At 54.6% G+C, this 24851-nt stretch overlaps 8 protein-coding genes across 8 annotated transcripts; 3 read left to right on the top strand and 5 right to left on the bottom strand.

Moving 5' to 3' along the window:
- Positions 1 to 405: 405 nt before the first annotated feature.
- On the bottom strand, positions 406 to 3744 carry GLRG_09190 (RNA recognition domain-containing protein; the record flags this gene model as incomplete). The annotated part of the gene is made up of 1 exon (XM_008099875.1): positions 406 to 3744. The coding sequence occupies one exon, from the start codon at positions 3742 to 3744 to the stop codon at positions 406 to 408; it is 3339 nt and encodes a 1112-aa protein (XP_008098066.1).
- A 7479-nt stretch (positions 3745 to 11223) lies between these two features.
- Positions 11224 to 11979, top strand: GLRG_09189 (CFEM domain-containing protein; the record flags this gene model as incomplete). Its single annotated transcript, XM_008099874.1, has 3 exons — positions 11224 to 11515; positions 11570 to 11817; positions 11887 to 11979. 3 exons carry the CDS (start codon positions 11224 to 11226, stop codon positions 11977 to 11979), a joined length of 633 nt encoding a protein of 210 aa, XP_008098065.1.
- A 750-nt stretch (positions 11980 to 12729) lies between these two features.
- On the bottom strand, positions 12730 to 13925 carry GLRG_09188 (uncharacterized protein; the record flags this gene model as incomplete). The annotated part of the gene is made up of 3 exons (XM_008099873.1): positions 12730 to 12869; positions 12929 to 13771; positions 13889 to 13925. The coding sequence occupies 3 exons, from the start codon at positions 13923 to 13925 to the stop codon at positions 12730 to 12732; spliced, it is 1020 nt and encodes a 339-aa protein (XP_008098064.1).
- A 477-nt stretch (positions 13926 to 14402) lies between these two features.
- Positions 14403 to 14959, top strand: GLRG_09187 (cytochrome c oxidase subunit COX9; the record flags this gene model as incomplete). The annotated part of the gene is made up of 4 exons (XM_008099872.1): positions 14403 to 14438; positions 14531 to 14573; positions 14768 to 14798; positions 14866 to 14959. The coding sequence occupies 4 exons, from the start codon at positions 14403 to 14405 to the stop codon at positions 14957 to 14959; spliced, it is 204 nt and encodes a 67-aa protein (XP_008098063.1).
- Positions 14960 to 15629: 670 nt separating this feature from the next.
- Positions 15630 to 16110, bottom strand: GLRG_09186 (uncharacterized protein; the record flags this gene model as incomplete). Its single annotated transcript, XM_008099871.1, has 2 exons — positions 15630 to 15795; positions 15896 to 16110. 2 exons carry the CDS (start codon positions 16108 to 16110, stop codon positions 15630 to 15632), a joined length of 381 nt encoding a protein of 126 aa, XP_008098062.1.
- Positions 16111 to 16166: 56 nt separating this feature from the next.
- GLRG_09185 (uncharacterized protein) lies at positions 16167 to 17346 on the top strand (the record flags this gene model as incomplete). The annotated part of the gene is made up of 2 exons (XM_008099870.1): positions 16167 to 16241; positions 16651 to 17346. The coding sequence occupies 2 exons, from the start codon at positions 16167 to 16169 to the stop codon at positions 17344 to 17346; spliced, it is 771 nt and encodes a 256-aa protein (XP_008098061.1).
- Positions 17347 to 18019: 673 nt separating this feature from the next.
- Positions 18020 to 19481, bottom strand: GLRG_09184 (HAD-superfamily subfamily IIA hydrolase; the record flags this gene model as incomplete). The annotated part of the gene is made up of 2 exons (XM_008099869.1): positions 18020 to 19031; positions 19144 to 19481. 2 exons carry the CDS (start codon positions 19479 to 19481, stop codon positions 18020 to 18022), a joined length of 1350 nt encoding a protein of 449 aa, XP_008098060.1.
- A 3999-nt stretch (positions 19482 to 23480) lies between these two features.
- On the bottom strand, positions 23481 to 24293 carry GLRG_09183 (short chain dehydrogenase; the record flags this gene model as incomplete). Its single annotated transcript, XM_008099868.1, has 1 exon — positions 23481 to 24293. One exon carries the CDS (start codon positions 24291 to 24293, stop codon positions 23481 to 23483), a length of 813 nt encoding a protein of 270 aa, XP_008098059.1.
- Positions 24294 to 24851: the final 558 nt, after the last annotated feature.

Below are 24851 nucleotides of genomic sequence, written 5' to 3'. Positions count from 1 at the left end.
GTGCTCCAGCTTGAGTCAGGGGCCGTCGATCTGTGACGTTCTAGAGCCTGGATTTGCCCTTTGTATTGCACAAATGAAAAGAGTGGCAATACAAACAGACGCGCACATGCATCCTCAAAGAGGTTCAGAGGGAGGCCAAAGAGGTTGGGAAACACGATTCACCTGCACATTAGACTATGCACGAGTAGGCATCGTAACAATTACATGGTTGGCCCACACCGAGGTGCTTGACTGCAATAGCTGCAAGTCGAGGTGGAGAAAGATGTGGCAGAGAGCTGGACCATTGGTATTAATCACCCTCCAAATACCGGTATGAGTGTTGAGGAATGTGTGCCAGGACCGTGGTAAAATCAAACAAACGCAGCAAGATACTCTCATATTTCCCATTTCCCATAAACGCCGCAATTAGTGATGGTTATGCCCAGCCTGGCCATTGCCATGCCTTCCCACATCCTCTTCCTCGGACGCATTAGTTGTTGTAGTAGTAGTTGTTGTTGTAGTAGCGGCGGCAGGGGCGGTAGCATTTGTAGTACCACCCAGAACTAGCGCCTTGAAGTCGGCGTTGCTCTTCATCGGTTTCCGAGCCTCCGTCTCCCCTCCAACGGCACCATTGACCTTGGCTACCGGTTGTGAAGCTGCGGCTGCTCCCGCGCTCACAGCCTTAGGCATGAAACCCAATCCTCGCTTGGCGCCGCCCTTACTGCCCAAGACCGGCCGCTTGACGGTCGTGGAGGGCGGAACGAAGACGCTACCACTGCCCATGTTCTTGGGAGCAGCGAGTTTGTCGCTCTGCTTCTTCCCACCGACACCGTAGACGATCCTTTCTGTGCGAATCTCCCCCTTGGAATGCTTGAGCTCCTCGACGGATCCCGTTCGAAGTTTCCGGCCGTCCAGGACGTAACCATCGAGCTGAAGCATTGCGCGGCCAGCACTCGGCTCATCTTCGAACTCGATCTTGGCGCCGCCATGACTGGGTTGCAGAACGAGGCTCTTGAAACCTCCAACCTTTTCCACAATCTCCTTGACCCGCGCATCGTTGACCGTGTCAGGGATGCCCAGGAGAGCGATGGTCCGCGAAGTGATCTCAGCCTGGCTGGGTCCAGCCTGGTGACCGCTGTCGCCATTACCATTGCTACCTGCCATTATTTCGTCTCCCTCCTCATCACGACTCGGCGCAGGAGAGGCGCCCTCTTTCGAGACGACCGCCGTCCTCTTGAAATTGCTGGGTGTGGAGATCTGCACAGTCATGATACTGCTGCGCAGCTTGGCCTTGTCGAGCTCAGAAACAGCAGTCTGTGCCTGCTCCTTGGTTTCCATCTCGACGTATGCCGCACCGTGACCTTTACCAGCCTTATTCCGCAGGATGCTGATGCGCTTGACGGTACCATATTTTGAAAAAGCTTTTTCGACGTCGTCCTCGACGGCCAAAGGGTCCAGGTTTGTGACATGCAGCTCGCGGCCTTCCTCTATCGCTCCTTCGCGTTTCTTCGCACGGGTTGGGTCGGAGTACATGGCCGACAGCTTGAACTTTCCATCGAGCACAGTTCCGTGTTTCTGTACGGCTTTTGCAGAGGCAGAGCGGTCGCGGAACGTGACGTAGCTGAATCGCCGACGAACATTACCCTTTAGACTAGGCATCCTAATACTCAGGATCTCTCCGCAGTCCTTGAACAGATTGCCGATGTATGTCTTGTCCGCCGTCGGCGGGTAGTTGGTGACATAGACGGTGAGATCAGTGCCGGGCTGCACGCTGATCTGGGCCGTCCCAAAGTATTTCCCGTCTCTGAGGAGTGCGGACCGCGCCTCCTCTGGGGTTTTGAACTCGACCATGACTGTCTGGGTTTTGTCTCGGGGGTCAATGGCCGGATCGGTGACGTCGACGATGTGGCCATACTCTTTGAAATACTGCCGTATCTTGGTTTTGGTTGTCTCAGCAGGGAGGTTGCTGACCAGCACCGAGGTATTTTCTCGGTCTCTTTTCAGACTTTGTTGCTTGAGCGCCGCCGTATCCGTTTCCGCGGCTTCGCTTTTTGGTCTCTTGCTGGACATCACATCGGCCACATCAGCTTCCTCTTCCCGCTTCCGTTTGGAGCTGGACGGCGAGTCGCCATCTACCGTTTGAACTGCATAGGCTGCTTGTGTTTCTTGGGCCTGGGCCGCGTAGTACTCTGCAGCTTGCGCCGCCTCTCTCTCTCGCCGCTTGGCCACTTCTTTACGGGTTTCATAAACCGTGTCAATGGCGATACGGACCGTGCTCGGGGGCTCGTAGTCATTACAGTGCTGCACATAGACGTCAATGATTCTCTCCGGCCAGTCCAAGGACTTCCTCTTAATGGCTCGTCCAAGCACGGCTGTGGCCACCGACGGGACTCTCAGCCCGGTGGCGGCAGTGGAAGGCGTAGGGCTGCGGTCCTTGCCGTTGGAAGCGAATATCATCATTTCCCACAAGTAGTAGCTGAGCCAGAAGTCGTAGCTGTCGGCATACAACTGTTTCTCTGCCAGCTTGTGCCATTCGCTCCTAGCCTCATCAACATTGCGTTTCTTCTCCGTAAGGTACTGGATATAGATACGTTCCAGACGGAAGTTGGGGTCTCCTCTGTAGCTGTCGCCGTAACGATGTTTGGCCTGGTCAACGAACTCGAGGGCAGCACGCAGTCCCATGTCGGCAATATCAACGTCCTCATCGGTAGCGTTCAGGTCCATGGCCTTGCGCTTGAGGAACCCGCACCAGGCAGCGTACATGTCGAGAAGTGCGGCCATGCCGTTCTTGTAGAGCTCTGGGTTGCTAGTGGCTTTGTGTTTTATCTGCTCGATTTCGTTGAAAGGGAGCCTGGCGTCTTCGGCCGTGAGAATGTAGCGCGACCAGATTGCACCCGACCAGGGGCAGTGGTCGACGGCCCGCCGCAAAACGTCCACCATGCCTTGCGGCGACTGCGCGTATGTGCCGGACGTGGATAGAAAGCGGACGTATTCGTTCCAGATGGTGTCGTCAAAGGCAAACACGCCGGTCAAGGCCCTGGCATAGAGACCTCGGCAGAGATCGCCAGTAGCCTCGGCCTGCTTATTGCTTCGCTTGCTCTGGGCGCACTCCCATTCGAGATAATCCTTGAGCAGATTGCGGTAGACGTCGTCTTTCCCGTCGCGGGAAGCCTGCTTCAGCTTCAACTCGAACATGTCGCGGTCCTCCGTCAGCTTCTTGGCCTCCTGCAATTTAGGGTTGGCGGTAACGCTCTGCATCGTCTCCTCCCAAGCAGCCTTATTATAGGTCGAGAGAAACTCGGAGAAAGCTTGCGCAGTGTTGTCGCGGGTGACGTGCGGAACCTGCAGGCGGTCGGTGTATAGGCAGGTGATGCGTCGGATGCCCTGGGCGGTGCGTGAGCGGGCGAGGAGGCCGCTCTCGAGAGAAATCCACTGATCCCACAACTCGTGACTGTCGCTGATGCGGTACTGGATAGCTTCGTAGGCCTGTTGCCATAGGCTGAGGGCGGCGTCGAGAGAAAAGAGCTCGCAGCCCATATGGCGTTCCTCGTCGGACCATCCCGACTCGTAGGACTGGCTAGCGACGTAGAGGGACCAAAAGTAGTCACAGTATGCGCGCCAGACGCGGACGCTGTTGGGTTCGGCCTCGACAGCAAGCTTGAACAGCTCAATGACGTGAACGCGCTTTTCCAGATCGTTGGCGTGCCGACTGTTCTCAGCCACGTAGTCGAGCCATTTGTCCTCCCCTACCGGCAGGGTCGCCATCTTGCAGAAATCGTGGGGTCGTCAACAGACGAACCATGGGAGGAGTGGTTGTCAGGTAAATGTGTGTCTTCGTTTTTATATCGGCGCCCTGACGTAGTGTGCAGGTGGATGGTTAAAGTCGAACAGCGTTTGTCTTGTCTTTTCTTCTTCTTTTTCTTTCTTTCTTGGTTGTATTGGAGATGGCGATGGTGGTAGTGGTGATGGCGGTGGTGGTGGATGGGTGGTAGGTGGCAGAGGGCGTGCGACGAGGGGACGCAGGCGTGGAGATTTTGTTGAAGAAAAGTAGAGCTTGGACGGTCGGGCGGGTAAGGTACAGGCAGAGAGAAAGAGAGCAGTAGGTACTTAGGTGTAGGACACAGAATGGAGCTCCGGAAGCTGGTGGAACCGGTGATAGCGACGGCGACCGGCTGATGTCGATGCAACGGTTCAGCGAAGCAATGGCTGGCCGAAGCGGTCGATTTTGAGCAACTGCAGTTGCGAAGATGAGGATCTCGCGACAACAAGGCGTTGCAGAAGTGAAGTCAGGCGCGGCGAGGCGAAATGCCGTTCTGCTCTTTCTTGTCACGTATTGTCTGGAGGGGGGAGGAACGTTGTACTGGAAAACAAAATAAAAATAAAAGCGGTCGACCGACGGGGCTGGATCGCGCCGAGAAGGTGTAGATAGGCGGAGGTAGCCAAAGGAAAAAAAAAATACGGCACAGGCACCAAACTAAAGCAGCAGGCACACAGTGACCAATGGGTGAAGTAAGCACGGATACCTTGCCTACCCGAGGGGGGATACCTTTAATACACACGTACGTACACTACCTAGGCAGCTAGGTAAGTAGGCACAGCGTACGTAAACCCAGGAAGCATCAATTGCTGCTGTTCAGGGCGGGTGCATAGTGGAAAGGCTGGGGAAAGATCAAGATAAAAGTGAGAATGAAAAAAGGACAGGAAAGGCAAAGGCTACATACACTGTAGCTCGTGTATGCCTCTCTCTCTCTCTCTCTCTTGCAGTTCCAAAGAGGTACCTCAGGTAGGTGAGCAGGCAGGTAAGGTACCTAGGTAGGTAGGTTCAGGCGACCTCAGATTGTACCAGCAGCGCTACTAGCTGGCTGGCTGGTATATCAATCCTCAGGCTCTTATTCTTTATATCTCTCTTGTTTTTTCCTTTCCTTCTTATCCCCTGCCATCACCGTTCTTGTTTATATAACCCCCCTCGCCGCTGGGTCGTTATGGTCTTGAGCGCGTGGCGCAGTAGCAGCTCAAATTCAAGTCTGCCTACCTAGGTAGATACGTACATACAGAGGTAGGGACTCGACTTGGCGTGGGTGCTTGTTGTTGTTTTTTTCCTGCCCGGGGGCCTCTACTACGTAGATTGTTGAAAAGAAACCGCATTACTTCGGGATGCGCCATGCGCGATATCCGAGCCAGCATTGTATCTCCAGATACTGGGGGCCTTTCTGGGACATTTCTGATGGATAATGACTAGACAGAGGACATTGGAGGCATTGGAATCTCCTGTGAGGCCAGGACGGAGCACCTTACTGCGTAGTCGGTAGGGTTCTTGTGTCCTTCCTTCCCCGAAAAACATGCGAGATGTACTGTGGAGATCTGAGGTGGCATTCCGCACTCTGCACACTGTATGATCGGCACGGCCTGTGGCTGCGGTGCAACTTTCGGTACACTGTGTGGATCCCGTCGTGTTTCTCTAGGTAGTCAAAATCATACGGAGTACTCCGTACTGCGTATTTACATCGTACAGTACATCGTATGTACTGTAGGTACCGTAACGTAACAGATGCCTTAGTATGTGTGGAAGATTACATAAGAAGCCAAGCCCAAAGCTTGCACGTTATTTTCTAGTCGCCAGGTCCGCCATCAGACCGATTACCACAGCGTCCCGGCCCTCGTCGCCGTGTGATATGGGATAGAGTTCAGCCACTAGGAATCTCCAGTACGATTTGTCTTAGTCGTGGCCAACATTGGGCGAGACATCCATCTGGTCATTTGGTGAAGCCGGGCTTGGCACCGCGAGGTCATGCCGGTGTGCCGTAAACACGGTACGGCGACAGTCGACTGCCTGGCTATTATCGGTAATTCCGAGGAATCCCCAACGACTAGCCTCCCTGTGGGAATGAGGTCATTGGCTTGCTATGTAGGTAGTAGATACTGCCGAATCACCCCCCTCTTCGATCAAAGACAGTTGGCGTCAGTTGTCAGTGGAATTCGACGACCCGTCTTTAATAATGATCCTCATGGCAAATCAACCCCCGGAAAGGGAGAAAAATGCGTAAAAGCAGCATTTTCCCGCACTCCTGCTGTGCCCAAGGCTTTCGGTAACGGAACTGGCTCCGACCCATAGTCACATGAAGCCTAGAAGCACGCGACAGCTTCACATCCATCTCTCGACACTATGCGCCCCGTTTTTCCCAATCCCTTCTTCTCAGCCCCGGAGCCCTTGGTCCGGATGGGCGAGCCCGGTCGCGATGCGATTCCACTCAGTAGTGCCCAGTACCCTTTTCCGCTGCTCCGTCCCGGGTCTGTCACCCCACGGCCGAGACCCGGCTGAGGCAGTTCATCGGCTCGAAACCGATAGCAACCGACGGCCAAGTAGAAAGCGTGCGCATGCCTTCTATTTGTACGCCAAGAGGCGTCATCCATCACCGCCCAACAGCTTACGTAGTGTAGTCCTCGTCCTGGTAGGCCTCAAGGCAAATGAGATAACTATTGTCGGCTTGGCCGAAGCCACCGCGATCCGTCGCCTTGCGCCCCGCGAATGAGTATCCACTTATTGCGTTGGCGGTGAATACAGTCCAGCATCCAGCAATCGCCCTCTACGGATAAGCTATTCTTCTTCGCTCATTAGTCATGGCCGGCCACAAGGCTTACGGTTTCCTACCCTAGAGGCTTAATCGACAGCGTGTTGCCGTCAGAGACAGAGCCGAGATACGTCCACAGCGGCATGACGGGATATATTGACGCGCCGGCTCAGCCATCCAACTTGAGACAAGAATGGGGTATCCCAGGGTGACGGTACAAGGTCTCGAAATAGGCCATCGTTGAAAAGGCTGAAAGCCAGGTTACATAACCAGTATGAATAAATGAATAAAATAAAAATAAAAATAAAAAAGTCTTACCCGTCGGCCCTGGTCTGGTGTTACAGCGCTTCCTGACGGCATCATGCGCAGGGGATGCCTGCCTGTCTGTCACAGCGCCCAGCCTTAACGTAGGTACTCAGTTAGACTGCAGTACAGTTTTTATCCGCGACGATGACCGAACCGATCGGAATCAGCCTGCAAACATGGCTGGTGTGCGGAAGCGCGTCTCCTACCGGTACTCGGAAGCGGGACAGCGCCTCTTTTGGTTTCAGCCCACTCCTCCCCATACCTACGTAGCTGTAAGGATATATGCGGCTTGTCTCGACCGCCGCCCACATTGGTGAGTCCTTGGAGTGGACATAATATCATCGGGTCGCATAGTTCAGCGATAAACGAGGCCCTCTACCGTTGTGCAATGCTATTAGTAGAGACTGGGCTGAGATGAAGGGGGGTCAGGAGAAGCAAGCCCAAGTGGGCAGGCAGGGCAGCAGACGACTGAGGACAATACCTCGTGACACGTATTCTGTGTAAGGAAAAGTTTGCCTCAACAGGTCGTGTCACGAAGAGACGGTCGATGGCAATTGCGGCGGTATTGCTTCTTCGCCCTCACCATTGCTTCACCAAGTCAGCGTAATCGGGCACAGCGAGAGCCACCTTGTCAATGATAGGTATGCTCAATGTCGCCTTGTGGCTCGACCAGCATGGCGCACAACGTTGCTAACAGTGTCAATTAGGCCAGACACTCGACAGGAGGGCCACACCAGCGAGTGCGGCATCGGGGGAACAATGTAAAGTTGGGTAGAGATGATGGTGATTGCTGGAAATACCTAGTGGGTGGAGGGAATGGTGGTGAGGGAGCCACCGGGGAATGTCGAGGCCGTCGTGGGTGGGTAGGTGGGGGAAGGGTATCTGAAACAGGAGGGGAGGGGAAGGGGACGACATGCCTTTTGCATTTGCTGTACGGATACGTATTTACATATCTCGTACTTACCTAGGTAGTGTGATCAACCTCGTACCTACCTATCTGTAGACAAACTTCGCAGCGAGCAAAAATGGAATGGTTGGAGTTTGGGGGACGAACGAGCAGCAATGCAATACAGTTGAATATGAGAACGCTCTCTCTTTTTTTTTCCCTTCCTCGACAGGCATACCTAGTGCAACCTACCTAGGTAGTGTGTATGTGTGTGTGTATGTGTGTGTGTGTGTGTGTGTGCGCGAGGCGGGATGGGTGCCGCACAGGCATTCGTCATCCATGCAGGTTGGTGGAACGGGGAGCTTCCAGGCTTCCTTTTTAGGCAGCGGGTTCGGATTCTGACCACATTTGTTCACAACACAAGCATCGTGTGATGCATCCTAGGTAGGCCGAGTATCCGATATCCTGATTGTAAACGAGAGTGAGGGTTTTTGGTGGGATTTTTTGGTTGTTGTTTTTTGAAGACACCCGCTGGTGCAGGTGCACATACGCTTGCTTTCTCTCTCTCTCTCTCTCTCTCTCCCTCTCCCTCTCTCTCTCTCCCCCCGGCCCCCTTTTGGGGGGACTCTCGGCAGACGAAACGAGGGATGTGCAGTGGCTTGCGGCGGCAAGATTCACGGGTTTCCTAGCGCAGATCATGCTCGGTTCCGTTGGTTGTCGTCGGCCGACACACCGACAGAGGCAGCTGGAGGGATTGCCTTGTATGAGTACCTTGGTACCTACAGGTGCACGCACGACCAAATCACAGGGGCTACCACGTTGCCTATCGATGTCCCCCGCGCTACAGCTGTCGCTATCGCTATCGCCGTCGCCGTCGCCGCCGCCGCTGCCGCTAACGACTCCAGAGTCTGCGCCGAAGGTGGGGGGGGGGAGGCGCTGTAAATCTTGTGGACCGACCGCTCGGCTGCCCCTGGCCTGGGTTGACGTCAAGCAGGGAACGTTGCCTCATCCGCCATGCTGGGCTTTGACTGCGCCCCGTGTCGCGACTACGGATGGCTCCTATCCAACCCCCTGGCTAACGGTAGGGGGGCGATCAACAGGGTCTTTGGCATCAGATGAAGACGGGGGCCGATAACTCGACAAGGACCCTCTCAGAGACGGGTGGAAGGGGAGGGAGCTACATTTGACGAACTCTTGCACTGCTTGCTGTACGAACATTCTTCAAGAGTCAAGAGCAGCTTCGTGTGCTCCGATAGGCCGGGACAGGCGCTAAATAAAATAAAATAAAAATAACGGCGACAACGGTCCAGCTACCCAACACGTGGGCAGTTGCGCTACATATCTTGAGCCGTCTCGAATCGGGATACTTGGTTGGCATTTACCCCGTTGCAGAGGCGCCGAACATTAGAGGAGCTTTCTGGGTATGAGGGCAATTATCGACTGGCTCATTCCGTCCAAAACTTATTATCGTACGCTCTTAGAACACCGGACGTCCCCCCTTGATTGAATGCGATTGAACGTCATGCCTGACCAAGTGGGCTCGCCGTGGCTGTCCACGCTGTAGCCTCCCTCAGATCGGATCTAGACTAAGTTGGGGCGTTGCATCCGAATGTGACTTAGCATACGGAGTACTTGATATTATATGGCTGCCGAGCCAAGACATGTGTCGAGTCCCGGTGGCTTGCTTACTCCGCCCCGGCTCCTCCAACCTGCAGGTGCCGCACCTCGAAACCGAAGGAATCCAAGATTGAACAAACCCAGAAGTAAAATAGGTAACTAGTCAAATTAAAATACCTCTTCTCCATACTGCAGTATGTGGCAGCCCAGTCATGAGGCACAAGAACAGACACACACGAACGCGTACGGACCTTTGCTTGGTTGGTACTACACCATGCATCCTGCAGCTGCACCTCGGACCCTCGAGTACATACGTTCTTTCCTACCCGTCCCTCTTTTCGACAGGGACATACTACCTAGGTAGGTAGGCAAGGGGCCGTGGGATGGTTGGGTGTCTTGCCCGAACGGATAGCAACATCCTCTCCCTTCCCAAACTGACAACCTCCCTCGCTTGTCTCTCTCACTTTGCATCTTATCATCTCCGACTATGGCCAGCCATGGCCTGACACTTTGTCGTCATCCTTCGCCTTCGACATGGGGACTCTCTGGAGCACTGGCTCGCCTCTATTTGACGCGACAGTGCTGGTTGAGCATGGCCGAGACGAGGTCCATGACAGTTAAATCCAGACAGAAAGGGAAACCCCGGGCTGTCATCGGTGCTCTTATGCTCTTACTCTCTCGCTCTGACCACAAGGAGGCCGGCCCCCTTTTTTCCGCCAAGGGGAAATGTGTACTGTATCCGCTCCCACCCACCTGTCTGCCTGCCTGCCAATTGCGTGTAAGTCGGCACAAGAGGTCTGGCAAACTACCTTCCTTCCCGTCCGCTTGGGTACCCCCTCCCGACTCTCATCCTAGGTAGGTAGGTATCCAACCCCCCCTCCCGTCTGATCTCCCCTCCTTCCCGGCCTAACCCTGTTCCTGTTCCTATTGAGCCTCGACCCTTCCTGTAAGTGGACTGGCTTCTTGTTGCTACCTCACCTTTCTTAATACGGCAATATCCCTCCTGCCACTCCAGATCCGAGATATCACCCTCTTCTGCCCCCCTCCCCCCGGCGCTCTCTCCCTTCTCATTCCTCGAGTCTTTTCTCTCGGCTTCTTTCCTTCTTTCTTCCAACAATCGCCCCGTTTCTTCTCTTCATCTCATTCTTTACTTTCCCTTCTACCCCGCCGGGCGCGTGCCTTGTCTACTTCATTCCTCCCACCTTGACCGTTGATTCTGCATTCTTGCTTGTCTTTGCCGACGACTTGTTTCGTCTCTCTTCTAGCTCTCATCTTGACTCGAACCGACACGCCCTGCTTCGGACTCAACTCGCTGGGTCCGTTTGCTTGTACCTTGGTTGGTCTTGTCGCAGACTGCCTCCCACTATCCTCCTTCCCGAACTCGACGTACCGAACCTTCTTGTGGCCTCGTTCGCCTCTCTCATCTTTCCAACCACCCAGGCATCTACCTTGCTTATTTCTCGTTCTGGACTCTTCGGACTGAGCCGCATTTTCGCCCAGGCTGTCGCGCATCGACGCCTTTTTGCGTCAGCGCCAATTCTAGCTCAGCTCTAAAATTGAAACTTCAGCTCCAGGTCAGACCATGACCTACCGTATGACGTTGTGACGGGTCCGGTCCTACACATCACGAGTATTTTCAGTTTTGGAACCGGTCACGCCGAAACTTCTCTTCGACCAAGGCGCCCCTACTTGACTGGTACCGTCTCACTTTTGTAGAGCCTCTCGCCTCCCTCTACTATCATCATGCGGTGCCATATCCTGGCCCAGGGCGCTGTTGTGGCAGCTTTTCTTGGGGGCGTTTGCGCGCAGTTGGATTCCTTGTCGCCTTGTGGTGTAAGTTCAGTTGTTTTTTTATTGTCCTAGTAAATGCTCAAGAAGGTCTTTGGGGTCCACAGTGCATCATATGAGGCCTCGATTGAGAGAAAACTGGGCGTGCCTCTGAGCATCGCACTGAAGGTTCTGGCTAACCACAAGAATCTTCGTCAGGTTGCATGCGTCAACAACGTCATTGCCAAAGGCTTCGGCTGTGCATCGGGGGACAATACTTGTCTTTGTAAGCAACAAGACTTCGTCTTCGGTGTTCGAGATTGCGCCGCGCAGTCATGTACGGCGGATGAGTCTACCAAGGCCAATGACTACGTCGCCGGACTATGCGCAAGTATGTAATTTCATTCGCAGATCTGATGATAGCCTCACTGACTTTTCATACTAGCTGCAACCAGAGATCCTTCCGCTTCAACCCCGCCGCCATCCACACCTGCTACACAGCAATCAACACCATCAACGGCCCCTTCATCAACGACCCAGCCACCACCGCCAGCAACCACTGCTCAGGCTAGTGAAGCTGGGTCTCTGATTCCGTCTGCTCCCCCCAGTTCAGCCCCTTTGGAAGCAACCAGTAAGCCCATAACCGAGGTTGCACAGGCGACTCAACCCCCAGCTATTACCCCTACAACTTTGGTAAGTAAATGGCCATGGCTTGGTCCAAGAGTATGGGAACTGACGAGTGTGCCAGTCCGCGTCCGTTAGGCCGCAGTCCTCGATAACTACGACGTCATCTACGCCAACTTCCCCTGGGACTCGGCCGTCACAATCTGCTTCGGGCCCGGACGCTGGGCCTGAGAATCAGTCCAGCGAAGCCTTGGGCCTTTCTACGCCAGCCATGATTGGAATTGGAGTGGGTGCAGGCGTCGGCATCATCGCAGTGGGTGTGGCCTTGTGGCTTCTTATCAGGCGACCGAAAAACCAGTTGCGCTCGATGCAGATATCTGGACCAATGCCGGGTTCCGGAAGAGATTACACGGGAGGTATCATTGGCATAAAGGAGAGGAATCATTCAGAACTGGATGCGAGGTCGAAAAGGTACGAAGATATGGTGCCACGCCAGTCGCCGAGACGAGTGATATGAAGATTTCCTATCCAGGCATGCCGCTTGGCTTCAAGGCGTAATGTAATGGGCACCCGGTCTGTGGCACTTGTCGTTCGGACACATGGCTCGGAGTCCTTCCACAGGCCACTCTAAACAGCAACCCGAACATGGCCTCGGCTTTGGGGCATGTATGCAGCGTGTCAGGATGATGCCTGTTACGAATTATGACTAGACGAATGTTCACGTGTTGTGGCGATGAACTGGGAAAGGGGATGATTAAACAGCGGGCCATTATACCATAGGAGGGGCGGGCTTCGCTGCGGAAACGCGCTCTATTGCTGAGACAAGTACCAAAGATGGCGAATATGGCGTAATGGATCATGTTCTATGGCGGGTTTCATTGTACATATTCTTACATATTCTGACTGATACAGTATGGGCTTCTCCCAGCACCTTGATCAACGCACCACCGTCCCAATGTTGTTTTTCGCTCGGTAGTTTGGCTACCACGAGTAGTAAGGTCTCTGGGCCGTCACGGGCCGGTCAGGCAAGTGAACCCAGGGCTTCCTCCGCGCCTGCTTGGCAAGCTTGTCCTTGTACTCCCGTATTCTTGTCTTCTCCTCCTTCAGCACGACCGAAATGCCTGGAACACTGTTAGCATCAAAAGAAAACGCAGTGGGGGGATAATGATTGAGGACGCACTGGTGGAAGGTGATTGCATGATGCCGAATCTACCTCTGCCCTTGTAGTCGAGTTCCTTTGATCTCCAGGGTCCTCTGCCAACCCAAGCCTGGGCAACATATAGCCTCGTTGGGTCTTCGACGGTCAACGCCTTGCCATCCTTGGTCTGGATCTTGATGGGCTTTGTATCCGCATCTCCGCCCTGTCTCTTGGCTTTCCCCGGACCGATACCCATACCACGCGTAACAACAGCGAGATCCCTTGCCTCTTCCAGCTGGTACTTGACCTCCGCCGCCATCTTCTTTTTGGAATATGACATTTGCAAAACTGCCTCCTCGAGCGTCTTGCCCTGGATCTGGCGCGCCAGATGCACGAGCTTCTTGACACTAGTCTCCAAAAAGGGACTCTTGTGCGCCAGCTCCTTTTCGGTTTGCGCAATGCGCTCTGAACGGCTGACACGACCGTTCCGACGAACCATCTGGATGACCTTCTTTCTCTCCCAGCGCAGACGGCTTCGCGGATCAGGGTCAAGTCGCCAGGCGGTAGTCTCCGGTGTCTTCAGAGAAGCCTGCCCCATGTCGGCCTTGGAACCCATCTTTCCCTTGAAAACGGCATCATCGACCTCCTCTTCGAAAATGGAGCTAGACATCTGGGGCTGTTGTTGCTGAGCAAAACGCTGACGGACTTTGGGATCATCGAGGTTCTCCCCTCCCGTCATGGAATCATCGGTGCTGCTACGGCCACCACGACGGTTTCCAAATAGACCGCCAAAACTCCATTTGTTTCTAACTTGGGTAGAAGAACGGAGAGGCAAAATAAAAGATCGAGGGACCGGTCGAGCGATGGATTGGAGGGCCGAGGGAGCTGTAAGAACTGCTGGTCAGCCTGAAGGGGAATAGTCCAAGTGACAGGAACTGGGTTGCCACAGAAAGACACTGGGGGCAGTCGTAAGGGTTCGTGTAAGTCTAAGCAAAAACGTACCAGACGAGGCTAACCTCGTGGGGAGGTTGAGGCTCATGGCTGCGACTGATTGTGCTGGGTGACTGCCAGCGAGCTTCACTTTGCACCCTTGACGGAGAAAATTACCATCAAATCGAAAGATTCCACTCACACGCTCCGCGTTACGCCTGGGGTGTGGTCTGTGTCGGCTATCAGCCGTAGTTTTTCCTGAGCCGTAATTACCTAAGCCACATACCCTCAACCACAGTCAGCCACAGAAGCCAGCCAACCAGAACGGAGCAGATTCAATCACATAGATGGGTGCTTAGCTAATAGTACATGCCGGCAGCCGGGAAGGTCAGGAACCAAAAGCTGAGGAGCGTCAGCCAAAAGGCAGAACTGTAGGGGAGAATTTGATATCACGTGATGGCCCCATCGCGCGAATTCATCAGACCACTCAAGCTACCCGAACAATTGAGCATCATCAAATCACCCTCCGGTACACGAAATCTCGGCCCAATCGATTCGCACAACTTATACCACACTATTCATCACTATGGCCGGCACTACCGCTGTTAAGCCCATCACGGGTGTACGTTTCCCGGATCAATTGAGCCCAGTGTCCCGCCCGTGCTGGTCGCTGGAGTAAGAGAGGACAAACTGTTAGCTAACGACGGATGATAGATGCTGCGACGCAACCTTGTTCTCGACCTTGGCATTGCTCTCGGTAAGCCTCACCATGCAGTGGACGGGTGAAAGGCGTTTGAGTGATCTGCTGCGGACCGGGGAAGAGAAATCATGCAATCGGGAGTTGATCTCTGTCTTGACTTCCGGACCGGCCTGCGCGCGCCGCAGCGCAGTTTCAAGCCTCCGCCCTTGTTGCCTTACGGTCCAAGAACCACCGGACTAACCATACCACAGGTCTCGGCTTCGCCATGGCCAACGTCTACTGGTACGCGACCACCGTTGCAGAGCCCTATTAACCTTGGAAAGAACCCCAACACTAAACCGCACGATAGGTACGGTTACCACATGCCGCGCACGAACGCCCGCGACAGCTACTACGCCAAGCTTGAGCAGCAGAAGGCCGATGCCCGCGGTCAGAAGGCATAAACGACAAGGACAACTGACTGGGCATGATGAATGAGGCAGCGGGGTGATAAAGAGCGATCTGTTAGATTGGGCGACGGGAGCGAGAGGGCATCTGCGGTCTTAGACAAGATACGGGCTTCATCAGCTGGTCGACCGATCCCGATTGTACCATAGACACCAGCAAATCGAGTTGGAAGTTTTCTTATGTGCATAGCTGCCGTGCGGCATCTACCCTACCCTACGTAGGCGTGCCGTGGCGTTGTCCACGGACTTGTTGTCCTTGCTGTGAACGTGTTATCCGCTGCCCAAGCTGCATTTACCGGGTCACGTATGGAAGCAGGCAAACGGACAGCCAGGTGATTCGTGTCGAGATAAGGCAACTAAAAGCATGATGAGAACTGTTTTTCTGGGTCATCTCATGTACCGCCCGCATTGGCCGAGTTGGAACATGCAATGACATCGGCTGCCGCGATGACTTCGAATACTCGGCAGCGGGCTTCCTAATATCGTCATCACACACGATGCATCGATGCTATGGCTAATAAGGCCATGGTCTTGCGCAAAATATAGATTGAAGAGACTGAGTAGAGAGCACGATAGCGCCACCCTCGAGGTCGTATATCGTTTGAAAGTGGTTTAGGACATTGATGATGCCTTTAGATAATATCATCTCGGCAACTCAGTGCAACGCTCATTCATCCTGCCATGCCTGTGACCATTGATGGTACACCGGGTCGTTGTTGTGTCCTTGTTCGGTTTTGGTGCTGCCCGTCGTTGGGGAGGTCCGTTGGGCGCTGTGGATCGAGCCCTCCCATGCTGTTGTTTCAATTGTGAACGTGCCCTTTTTGTCTCGACATCTTTTCCAAAGAGAAGGGAAAGCCCAACCGCCGTCAGCAACTCGGAGCATTAAAGAACAGCATCATCGGCGGACAAGAAGGGGGAATCAAAGAAACTTACTGCCGGAAGAGCCGGTGTATCGGCCAACATCGCACTGGGCTGTCTCGGGACTTTGAGTCGTCGACGTAGCACCGAAACTGCGTCATCTCCTTCAAAGCACACTTGGTCAAATCGACATCGGCGCCCCTCGGAAGCTTGCGCTTCTTGCCTTTGACATTGGCTTGGACGTGCAGCTCCAGCTCCGAGACGGGGAACACTTTGCAAGGTGGTGTCATTTTGGCGACGTTGGCGACGGCAGGCGGCAGCAGCGCTATACGGGTTTTTTGCAATAATGGAAATGCCTTCGGCGGCAGCTCGGGCTGGCGCGAGGCTACTAGGCGATGTCGAAGAGGCAAATCTAGAAGAGGTACGCGAATTACGCTTCACTCAATTTCCCCCCCCCTAATCTTAAGGCGGATGCCGTGGGGTCGAGACAGGCTGCGTCGTCGATCGAGTGCTCTGTACAACAACGATGGATGATGGGGTGATGTTTTTGTCAAGGTTGGACCCGCGGACAAAACCACAGTGAAATGCTCGCGACGTCCTTTCACCCTTCCCCTCACCAGCGGTGTGTCGTTGTCACTGCCATCACCATCACCGGATTTTTCCCTCTCCTGTTTGTTTTTCTGCTTCCTCACCCTCATCGCATTACATCATTTAAGGGACGAAAATCTTATAAAAAAAAAAGAGGGAAGAAGGAAGAAGGATAATGATAACGATAATGATAATGATGATAAAAGTCGCATTTATAGATCACTGACTTCCAACCTTACTAGATCCTGAACGCATTTCGCACGGCACTTAGTCCTGACGCATCGTCCAGCAAGGCAAAACACCCAAAGACGTATCCCATCCATGGCCTGGGCGCCCTCGTCAACCGCAATTTCCGTGCGACGAAGTCAGCGCCGCTAGCCATCACTGGCCGTCACCTCCCGCTCATCTACTCACTCGTTTCTGCGCTCGTCTCGCCGCCTCACAACAAGACAGTGCTGGTACTCGACACAGAGCACCGCTTCGATGCAACACGTCTTATCTGTGGTCCAGATAATATCCGTCACGTCTACGTGCACCGGCCGGCCTGTTTCAGCATTCCTGAACAACATGGCGTCAGCAGCGCCGGCATGGGTCCGGACCAGGCTCGGGATCTCGTCGCGGCAGCCGAGAACTGGATGCTCTACGGCGATCACGCCAGCAGCAGCCGTGAGTGGTGGGGGACCATAGTTATCGGTGCCGTCGGTGCCGGTGACGTGACGGGCGCCTGGAAGGGCTGGCTCAGAATCGACCGAGACACCGTACCCGGGTTTTCACTCGGCTGCAGCGCAAAGGAGGCCATGGCAGATCGTCAGAGGCGCCAGGAAGCCGTCGATGCTGCACCATGGACTGCCTCTTCGCAGTGGGGGGGTTTCACCTTTACAGAGCCCGGTGCTTCCGTTACTGCAACATCAATCGACTTGACCGATGTAGCCAACTGATGGGTAGAGCGTGCAGAGTACCTTTAGGGGAGGAAGTACAAGAAGAGTAACAACAACAATAACAAGCACTCAACGTTGCCGAGGATTGCGCCAGACATATATGGCACGGAGGCTTGTATTCGACCCCGAGCCGGTTATATGCGGTGAAATGAGGGGTGATGTTGCACTAACATAGGAGCCAGCCGGGACACAGCCAACACCCGCAGGAGGACGGCGCGGCGCCTGAGCGCGAAATGACGGTATTCCACAGGCTCGGCATCGGCCGGCCCAAAGGGGCAGCAACGTGTTCACCCTTCGGCTTGGGGCATCCAGTCCGTCGTGCGAGGATGGAGAGCCGGTCCCACACATGCACACATCGAGTGAAGCAAGGAAAAGGTTGTAAAGGTTTGAAAACAGTGAACCTCGGCGTCTGCTTGCGCCCGTGTATCAATTTAAGGTCTGCTGACAATGATCTGTAGTCTACCTCTAGACTCTAGTCGTGATCTTCGTTGTTAACGCCTGTGGTATCACAATTTAACTCCTTTGATAACAAGCCAAGCCCAATCCAAATGAACCTCTGAAGCCCTAGGAGGCAAAAAAACAATAAGGAAAAAGAGAAGACGGAAAAACAGGACCCCCATAAACTCGCTCGTTCCCTGATATATGAATGCAGCAGTGCTTCATGGTTATGAGCTCAGCCCAGAATCGGCTGGCTGCGCTCCTCAAGCGGTGTTAGAACAGCACTGTCCCTCTCCTGCATGGCGCGCAGGCAGTCTGCTTCGCCAAGGACGTCCTTCCGGAGGGAAGAAACGACACGCTTTCGGATCTCACGCTGGATACCGTAGCGAACAGCGTCCAAGACTGTGGGGACGACGGCCTTGGGCTTGTAGGCAGGCTCGGTGCCGTCCTGGTAGACGCCAGTCTTGACGAGGATGCTGTGCCACTCGTTTTCGGCCTGCTCATTGTAGAGGTTTGTGCCACGGATGTCGCTCTCGGGCGTATCGCCGACGAAGTAGACAGTGTCGGGTGGCGCGTCGAGACCGTGCTGCTGACGTCTCCATTGCTGTAGCAGCCTTGTCGCGAACTCAAAAGTGCTGACCTGGGGCTTGCCGAAGGCATGGGTGTGCAGCTTGCCCTTCTTCTTTGTAACGTCTTTGAAGATGACCTCGAGCATGCGGCGAAGCGCGCCCATGCCGAGACGGACATTGTCGTGGGCGGCGGACCAGACGATGTCGTTGTGGGAGAAGTAAATTGGCGGGCCCTCGTCCAGAGTCTCGCTCAAGGTGCCGAGCTTGCCACCCTTGGACATGGCCAGGTCGAGCATGATCTGGATGTCGCCAGCCCAGTCACGGGAATCGGCAAAGACGAAAATGGCCTCGATGGTGACGTTGGAGAAGTCACGCTCGCGAGAGTTCTTCAGCTCTTCCGGCGTGAGCTTGCGGAAAGGAGTCGTGGCAGAGTTGTGCTTGATGATGTCGCCAGGGGTGATGACATCCTTGAATCCGTAGCCCTCGGCCACTTGACGGCACTTCTCGCCCTCGCCGCCGACGACGAGGACGGTGTTGAAGCGCTCGGCCATTTCCCTCATAGGGGTGTGGCCGCAGATGAACTGTGCGGGAGAGATGTCGATTTGCATCTGCTTGGACAGATCGGCGCACCTCTCCTCTTCCGTCTTACCACCACCGTTGGTGAGGAAGATGTATGGACTAAAGCTCATGTTAGTCTAAGACCATAATGGCAACCGGGTGGCAGTGGGTGTAGGTGGGGCAGGTGGCCCACAGGGACGCACCACCCACCCCACTGAGGAAGCGAACTTACATCTGAATACCGTACTCGTTCTCGCCGTTGAGCACCTTCATGGCCTCAACAGCTTCGGGGATGGCACGGCCGCCCCTGATAAGGACGCCGTCGATATCAAAGGCAAATGCGAAGCTGTCGGCCACGGGAGCGTCGACGGCGGTCGTGGGGGTGACGGGTGATAGAGCCCCAGCCGGGCTGCCGAGCGGAGAGGAGCCGGCAGAGCCGCCGGGGGAGCCGTCGGAGCCATCGAGCGAGGAGTCGGGTGTGCTCAGGGCCATGTTATCGAGCTGTTTCCGGGCAGCCATGATGTTCTCAATGAAACTGCCGGTGGAGGAAGTCCGGTGATTGGGAGCCATGTTGGGCGATTGTGGATGATGGTAATAGCCTCGAGTATTGGGTTGTGCGAAGAGGCAAGGCAAAGAAGGTGACGAAAAGTGGTCCGTAATTAGGCAAAGCAAAATGTTTCGAGAAGGAATTGCCTTTGTTCAGCAAAATGGAGGGATGCTGAAGTTAGATGCTGATGCATAGTATAGATATCAACCCCGTCAGAAAGGGAGGGGGGGATACCGGATTATATAGTCTTGATATGAGAGCATCTTGACTTGATGCTGACGTCTCTCGCCTCGACCCTCCTCTTTTCCTTTCTCGACTGCGCGTTTTCGAGTCCCTTCCCGGCATGCATAGGTATGTACGGACGTCTCCGCAAAAATCAGGCAAACGCGGGTCCTTGGTCGGTGCAGCGACACCTTTGGGACGAGTTTCTTGAGTCGTGCATGGTGCGTGGATACCGTGGAGGCGAAGCAGGGTGAGAGGTTTTTTTTGGATCCCAAACAGCGCGCTCGCTCCACACAGGACACAAGGACCTTACCTGCTGGTGGATTTGTTGCTTCTTACAGGACAGGATAGAGCCACACGGGCGGTCTGTCTTTGTGTCTCCGTACTGGGTGTACGTTACATGCGGCGGCACGTATGCGTAGCTGCCAGCCTGGGGTACCTAGGTAGGTAGGTAGGTAGATTACCTAGGTAGGCAGTCGTTGTACATACGTACGATGTATTTGATATATACACATTGATTCCATCGACGTCGTTTGGTAGGAGAGGATGAAAGAATCAGCAGCAACGTGAACGGCGGAGTGGGTCGGCGATGATGCACCGTCAGTCCGTCTACATCTCACCGCCGCCGTCATAAGATAAAGGTAGTTGGCAGTGAGCGTAATGTGTAGCAACGAGCATTTGGTGCGTAGCCAGGTAGGTATTCATTCATAGTGGGTGTACAAGTATGGAGTATACACCGCAGGGTACTCCGTAGACGTCGCCAAAACCAGCGAGTCGACCAGCGGGCCGCTAACAATTGGGTGGCCGGCGCATGGTGCAGAAGGCCCCATCTAGTCTCCATTGTGCCAACCGTCATGGTGGAGACTTTGGAGTATTCCGGCTACTTCGTTGCGGCTGCAAAAGGTTCCGCGGTCGAGACAGGGCAGGGCGCGAGGACAGCGAGAGGTGAAATGCCCCGAGGGGGTGGTGGTGGTGATGATGATGATGATCAAGGGACCGATGCGGCAGCGATCGACCCTGCTTTCTTCCCATGCGGTCTTGGCAGGCGACGAACATTCAAGTATGCACGCTGCCGTCACACCCCCCGACGTCGTCGGACCCTGAATATGGTTCGCCGCGTACCTGTAGTCTGTAGGCAAGTCTCAGGGCTTTGGAGGCTCTCGTCCTCTCTGGACTAGACTAGACTAGACTAGACTAGACTAGACTAGACTAGACGTAATTCCACGTCGTCTAGGAGGTGCTAGGGTTCGTGTACAGTAAGTAGTGCAAGGTACTGTTTCTCACATGCCTTGCCTCCTTACCTCCATCCCTCCTCATATCAGTGCTATTTCCGTGGCCCGGCACTGCAGGCAGGCCTCACGCAACCATCCAAACGACGAAAGGGGGGGGGGGGAGGGTTCAGGGTTTGCGTGGTATAGGAAGAAGATACGGACACAAGACGTTGGACTGGGGCCAGGGGAAGACGCGACAGAGAAAAGGTACTATCAGTGCACATCTACAGTCCGTACATCCGCACGCCGTTTCGTCTTTTCTTGATGCCCCGTCAATCAGCGTTGCGTTGTTCCCAAGTCCAAAACAGTCAGTATCAGAGAAGCGCCTCCTGGCTGGTTGGCTACCTCCCTCTCTCCTCTTCCTACCGGCACACTACACTACACTATCTACTTACTCCGTAAATCCATCCCTTATCGATGCATCCATAGTGTACACTACCTACACTACCTAGACGGCAGGGAGGCACAGGGATGGTGCCCGCAGGCTTGTTGCGATAGCAGTGAAAGCGATCCACAAATGCGAGAATGCCTTTGCACCACAAGGTGGAAGTTGCATCAAGGACACATGTCAGTGTACCTATGAATGTACGGATACTCCGTACTAGTGTAGGTATGTAGTGTACGATGTAGGTATGCGTGCGCGCCGTTGCCCGTTGTGTATGGCTGGCTGGCTACCAACAGGGTCCCCCCCCCCACTTGGTTCAGGCGGGTCGGTGTCCCTCCGGCGAGTCCGCAGTGACGTCAGAACATAAGGGGTTCCCTGAAAGAGGGGGGGGAAGTTGTGGTAAAGCGCAGGGATCTTGGAGGAGAGCAGCGATTGGCGCTCGCCAAGCTGCTCCGCTACACTAGACGGGCCGAAGGAACATCCGCACCGTTTACGTCTTAGATAAGAAGGGCCTCCCCCCTTCAGCGCAAACACCCGGAACTTTTCAGCGGCGCCGGGCCCGGGAATTCTCGGTCCCACGGAAATCCTACGGACCTTGGCCCTGCATAACCGCCCTTGTCTCACCTCATTGTTAACTCGCCCTGCTAAGTGAGCTAGCTTGGTGTAAACTAGATTAGGATACCTTGGAGGGGGGAAAAAACAATGTGGTAATGCGAGGAAACATCGCCTGCCTATCCTTGGCAACTTGTTCGTCCTGATATCCACCTAACCATCTCATCAGAGTCAGGATATCCGTACACTGGCAATTAGTATCTAGGGCAAACAACTGACTCCTGACTCGACCCAATGACGTGCCTTTATCCGTACCCATGTCAGAGATCTCGGAAAAGAACCACATGTCTACCTACATAGGTATAGAACAAGACCGTAGGACCACATAACTCCAGACCATCCACATGTGCGTCTTTTGTGGTCTTTCCGATTTTTGTGTTTGCGTCTCTGGGACTTTCGCTGGGGGGGGGGGGGGGGGGGGGGGGGGTGGGAGGGTGAGGGTGAGTTTAATTCAGTTACTGTATCTGGTAGATGCAGAAGAGCTTCATGATCATCATACGGTGGTCTAGTGTAGTGTACATCCAAAACCGGCCTCGCCTTTACATTTATTTATCCATCTACCTCGGGTGGACAAGGGGCCTACCCGCACAGGCACAGGCATATGCCTACCACTCTGTGCGGGCATGTTCTGTTCTCTGCCTCTTTTCTTCTTCTTCTTCTTCCTCTTCTTCTGCTTCTGCTTCTGCTTCTGCTTCTTCTATGGCTGCATAACTACGCCATCGGTCAGCTTTGCCGAGCCCTGTCAGGAAGTAGGCCGAACGAAGAACAGGCCTCAGCCCGGCGCCATCATTGTCGCGTCCTGGTGCCGCCTCGCGCGCTACTCGCGGGTCGCATTGCGATGCCGTCACACTGTCGGCCCGGGTCTAGGTCAGTGTCTGTACCCCCTCTACTCTACCCCTGTCGAGCCCCGCTCCGCCCTGAACTCTATCTCTGGGCAAGGGAGGGAGGAATGTACAGTACGCGTAGGTAGACTATCCTGTCACTAATCACGTCACAGCTGCCGTAGACTAGAGACCATCAATGCAGTCCTCTTCATCCTGTGCGCCCGCTCCAGCAGCAGCGGACATGGCAAGACGGAAAGAAATGAAAAAGAAAGAAACCCCTCCACTAGCAACGAGACATGTTGCAGGAAGAAACCCAAAGGCTAGCCCTGGGCAAAACCCATGCATGGCCTTGTAATACCAAGCCGAGGGGCCGGTGGAGGGGGCTGATGGCCTCAGTGGGCTGGCGTGATTGGGCAGAATCTGGGCGCTCAAGTGGATTAGGTGAGACGCCACTCACTTGCTACGGATAAATCACACATTCCCAACCCTTGGAGGTGCGTTTCACCCTTGATGGTGACGGATGAGGGTCGTTGGATGGCTAAGTAGTCCTTGTCTCCGGTGTTGTTTTATCCCTCATTCCTCATTCCTCACTTTACCTGTAACCTCCTTTCGCTACCTATGGCGAGAGACTTCCGGCTGCTCAATCCAGGCACTTGAATACATACTATGTACAGGCAATGAAAAATCTTCATGGGTGAGTGACGGCGCTTATTGGAGATTGACAAAGAGACCGCCATCGACCAGTAGCTGCGCACCCGTCACGTATCCACTAAGGTATTCGCATGCGAGGAAGACGGCTGGTCCGGCGAGGTCGGACGGCACACCGGTACGCCCAAGGGGAATGCGGCCTTCCGTGTATGCACGCTTGGCGTCATTCGCCAGGTCCTCCTCGTTGAGCTGTGTCTTGATGGTGCCGGGGAGTAACGCATTGCAGCGTATGTTGTACTTGCCCAGTGCCACGGCGGTGCTCTGCATCAGACTGAGGACGCCGGCCTTGGTGGGGGTATAATGGGTTTGCTGACCGCCGCCGACGAGGGCGGAAATGGACGAGATTCCAATGATGCTACCGCCCGCGGGCGACTGCTGACTCATGTGGCGAGCGGCGGCCTGGACGACGTAGAAGGCGCCGTCGAGGTTGGTGCGGACTGTCCTGGTGAAGAGGTCCGGTGTCAGGTCGAGAAACTCGGCAAATGTGCAGATGCCGGCGTTGGAGACGCAAATATCAAGACGGCCATTGCCCGAGTGCTCAACGGCGTGGGCAACTAGCCGGGCAGCAGTCTCTGGCTCACGTACGTCGCCAATCTGTTCGGCCAAACGGCCGGCGTTGGGATTTTCTTGCCTTGCGGCAGCAGCGTCGGCAATCAGAGCATCGAGGTGGGGTTGATCCTTTCCAAGGCCTAGGTGATTCACGACGACGTTGGCCCCTTGCTTGATATACTCGAGGGCAATGGCTTTTCCGATGCCGGTTGTGCCGCCTGTTATAATGGCAGTCTTGCCGGCGAGCAGGTTCGTCGGAGCCATCGCGGTGAATCGATATCGTTGGCGCGTCTGCTTAGTTTGGCATCAAAGGTTGAGGTTGAGTTAAGCGTCGGATGCTGAAAAGGCGGTCGCCTTAACTTATTTGTAGCTGACCATGTACCTACAGAACAATCGACGGTTGGTGGTGGAGCGGGGGAAGGAGGGAAGGGGGGTGAATGTGCAGCGAGGGCGGCTCAAGTGAGACCCGACGACCGAGCCAAGAAGTCACGATGAATATTTTCCTACTACTTACTTGGCTAGGTACCTCCCTACCTAGGTAGGTAGGCAGGCACCGAGATACGCATCTAGACCTATGTAGACTCTCTACGTGCGGTCTTCCTCCGCCTTGCACCCCGCATCATCGGTGTGAATTACAGCGAGCCATCCCCACCACTAATTACCACCTCAACATCCCGAAATTCTCGTGCATCATGCGCACTTGACCAGGCTGGCTCAACCCTCACAGTTCAGCCCGCATACCCCTTACTATTATTATTCTTGTCCAAGACACACCTGCCTGCATGCAAACAAGCTTCTGTGCTTGCTGATAAAATCTCATAT

Source organism: Colletotrichum graminicola, assembly GCF_000149035.1.
Source record: "Colletotrichum graminicola M1.001 genomic scaffold supercont1.46, whole genome shotgun sequence".
NCBI classification, from domain to species: Eukaryota; Fungi; Ascomycota; class Sordariomycetes; order Glomerellales; family Glomerellaceae; genus Colletotrichum; species Colletotrichum graminicola.
The sequence above is the reverse complement of the archived record's forward strand: the minus strand, read 5'-3'. Positions and strand labels throughout refer to the sequence as shown.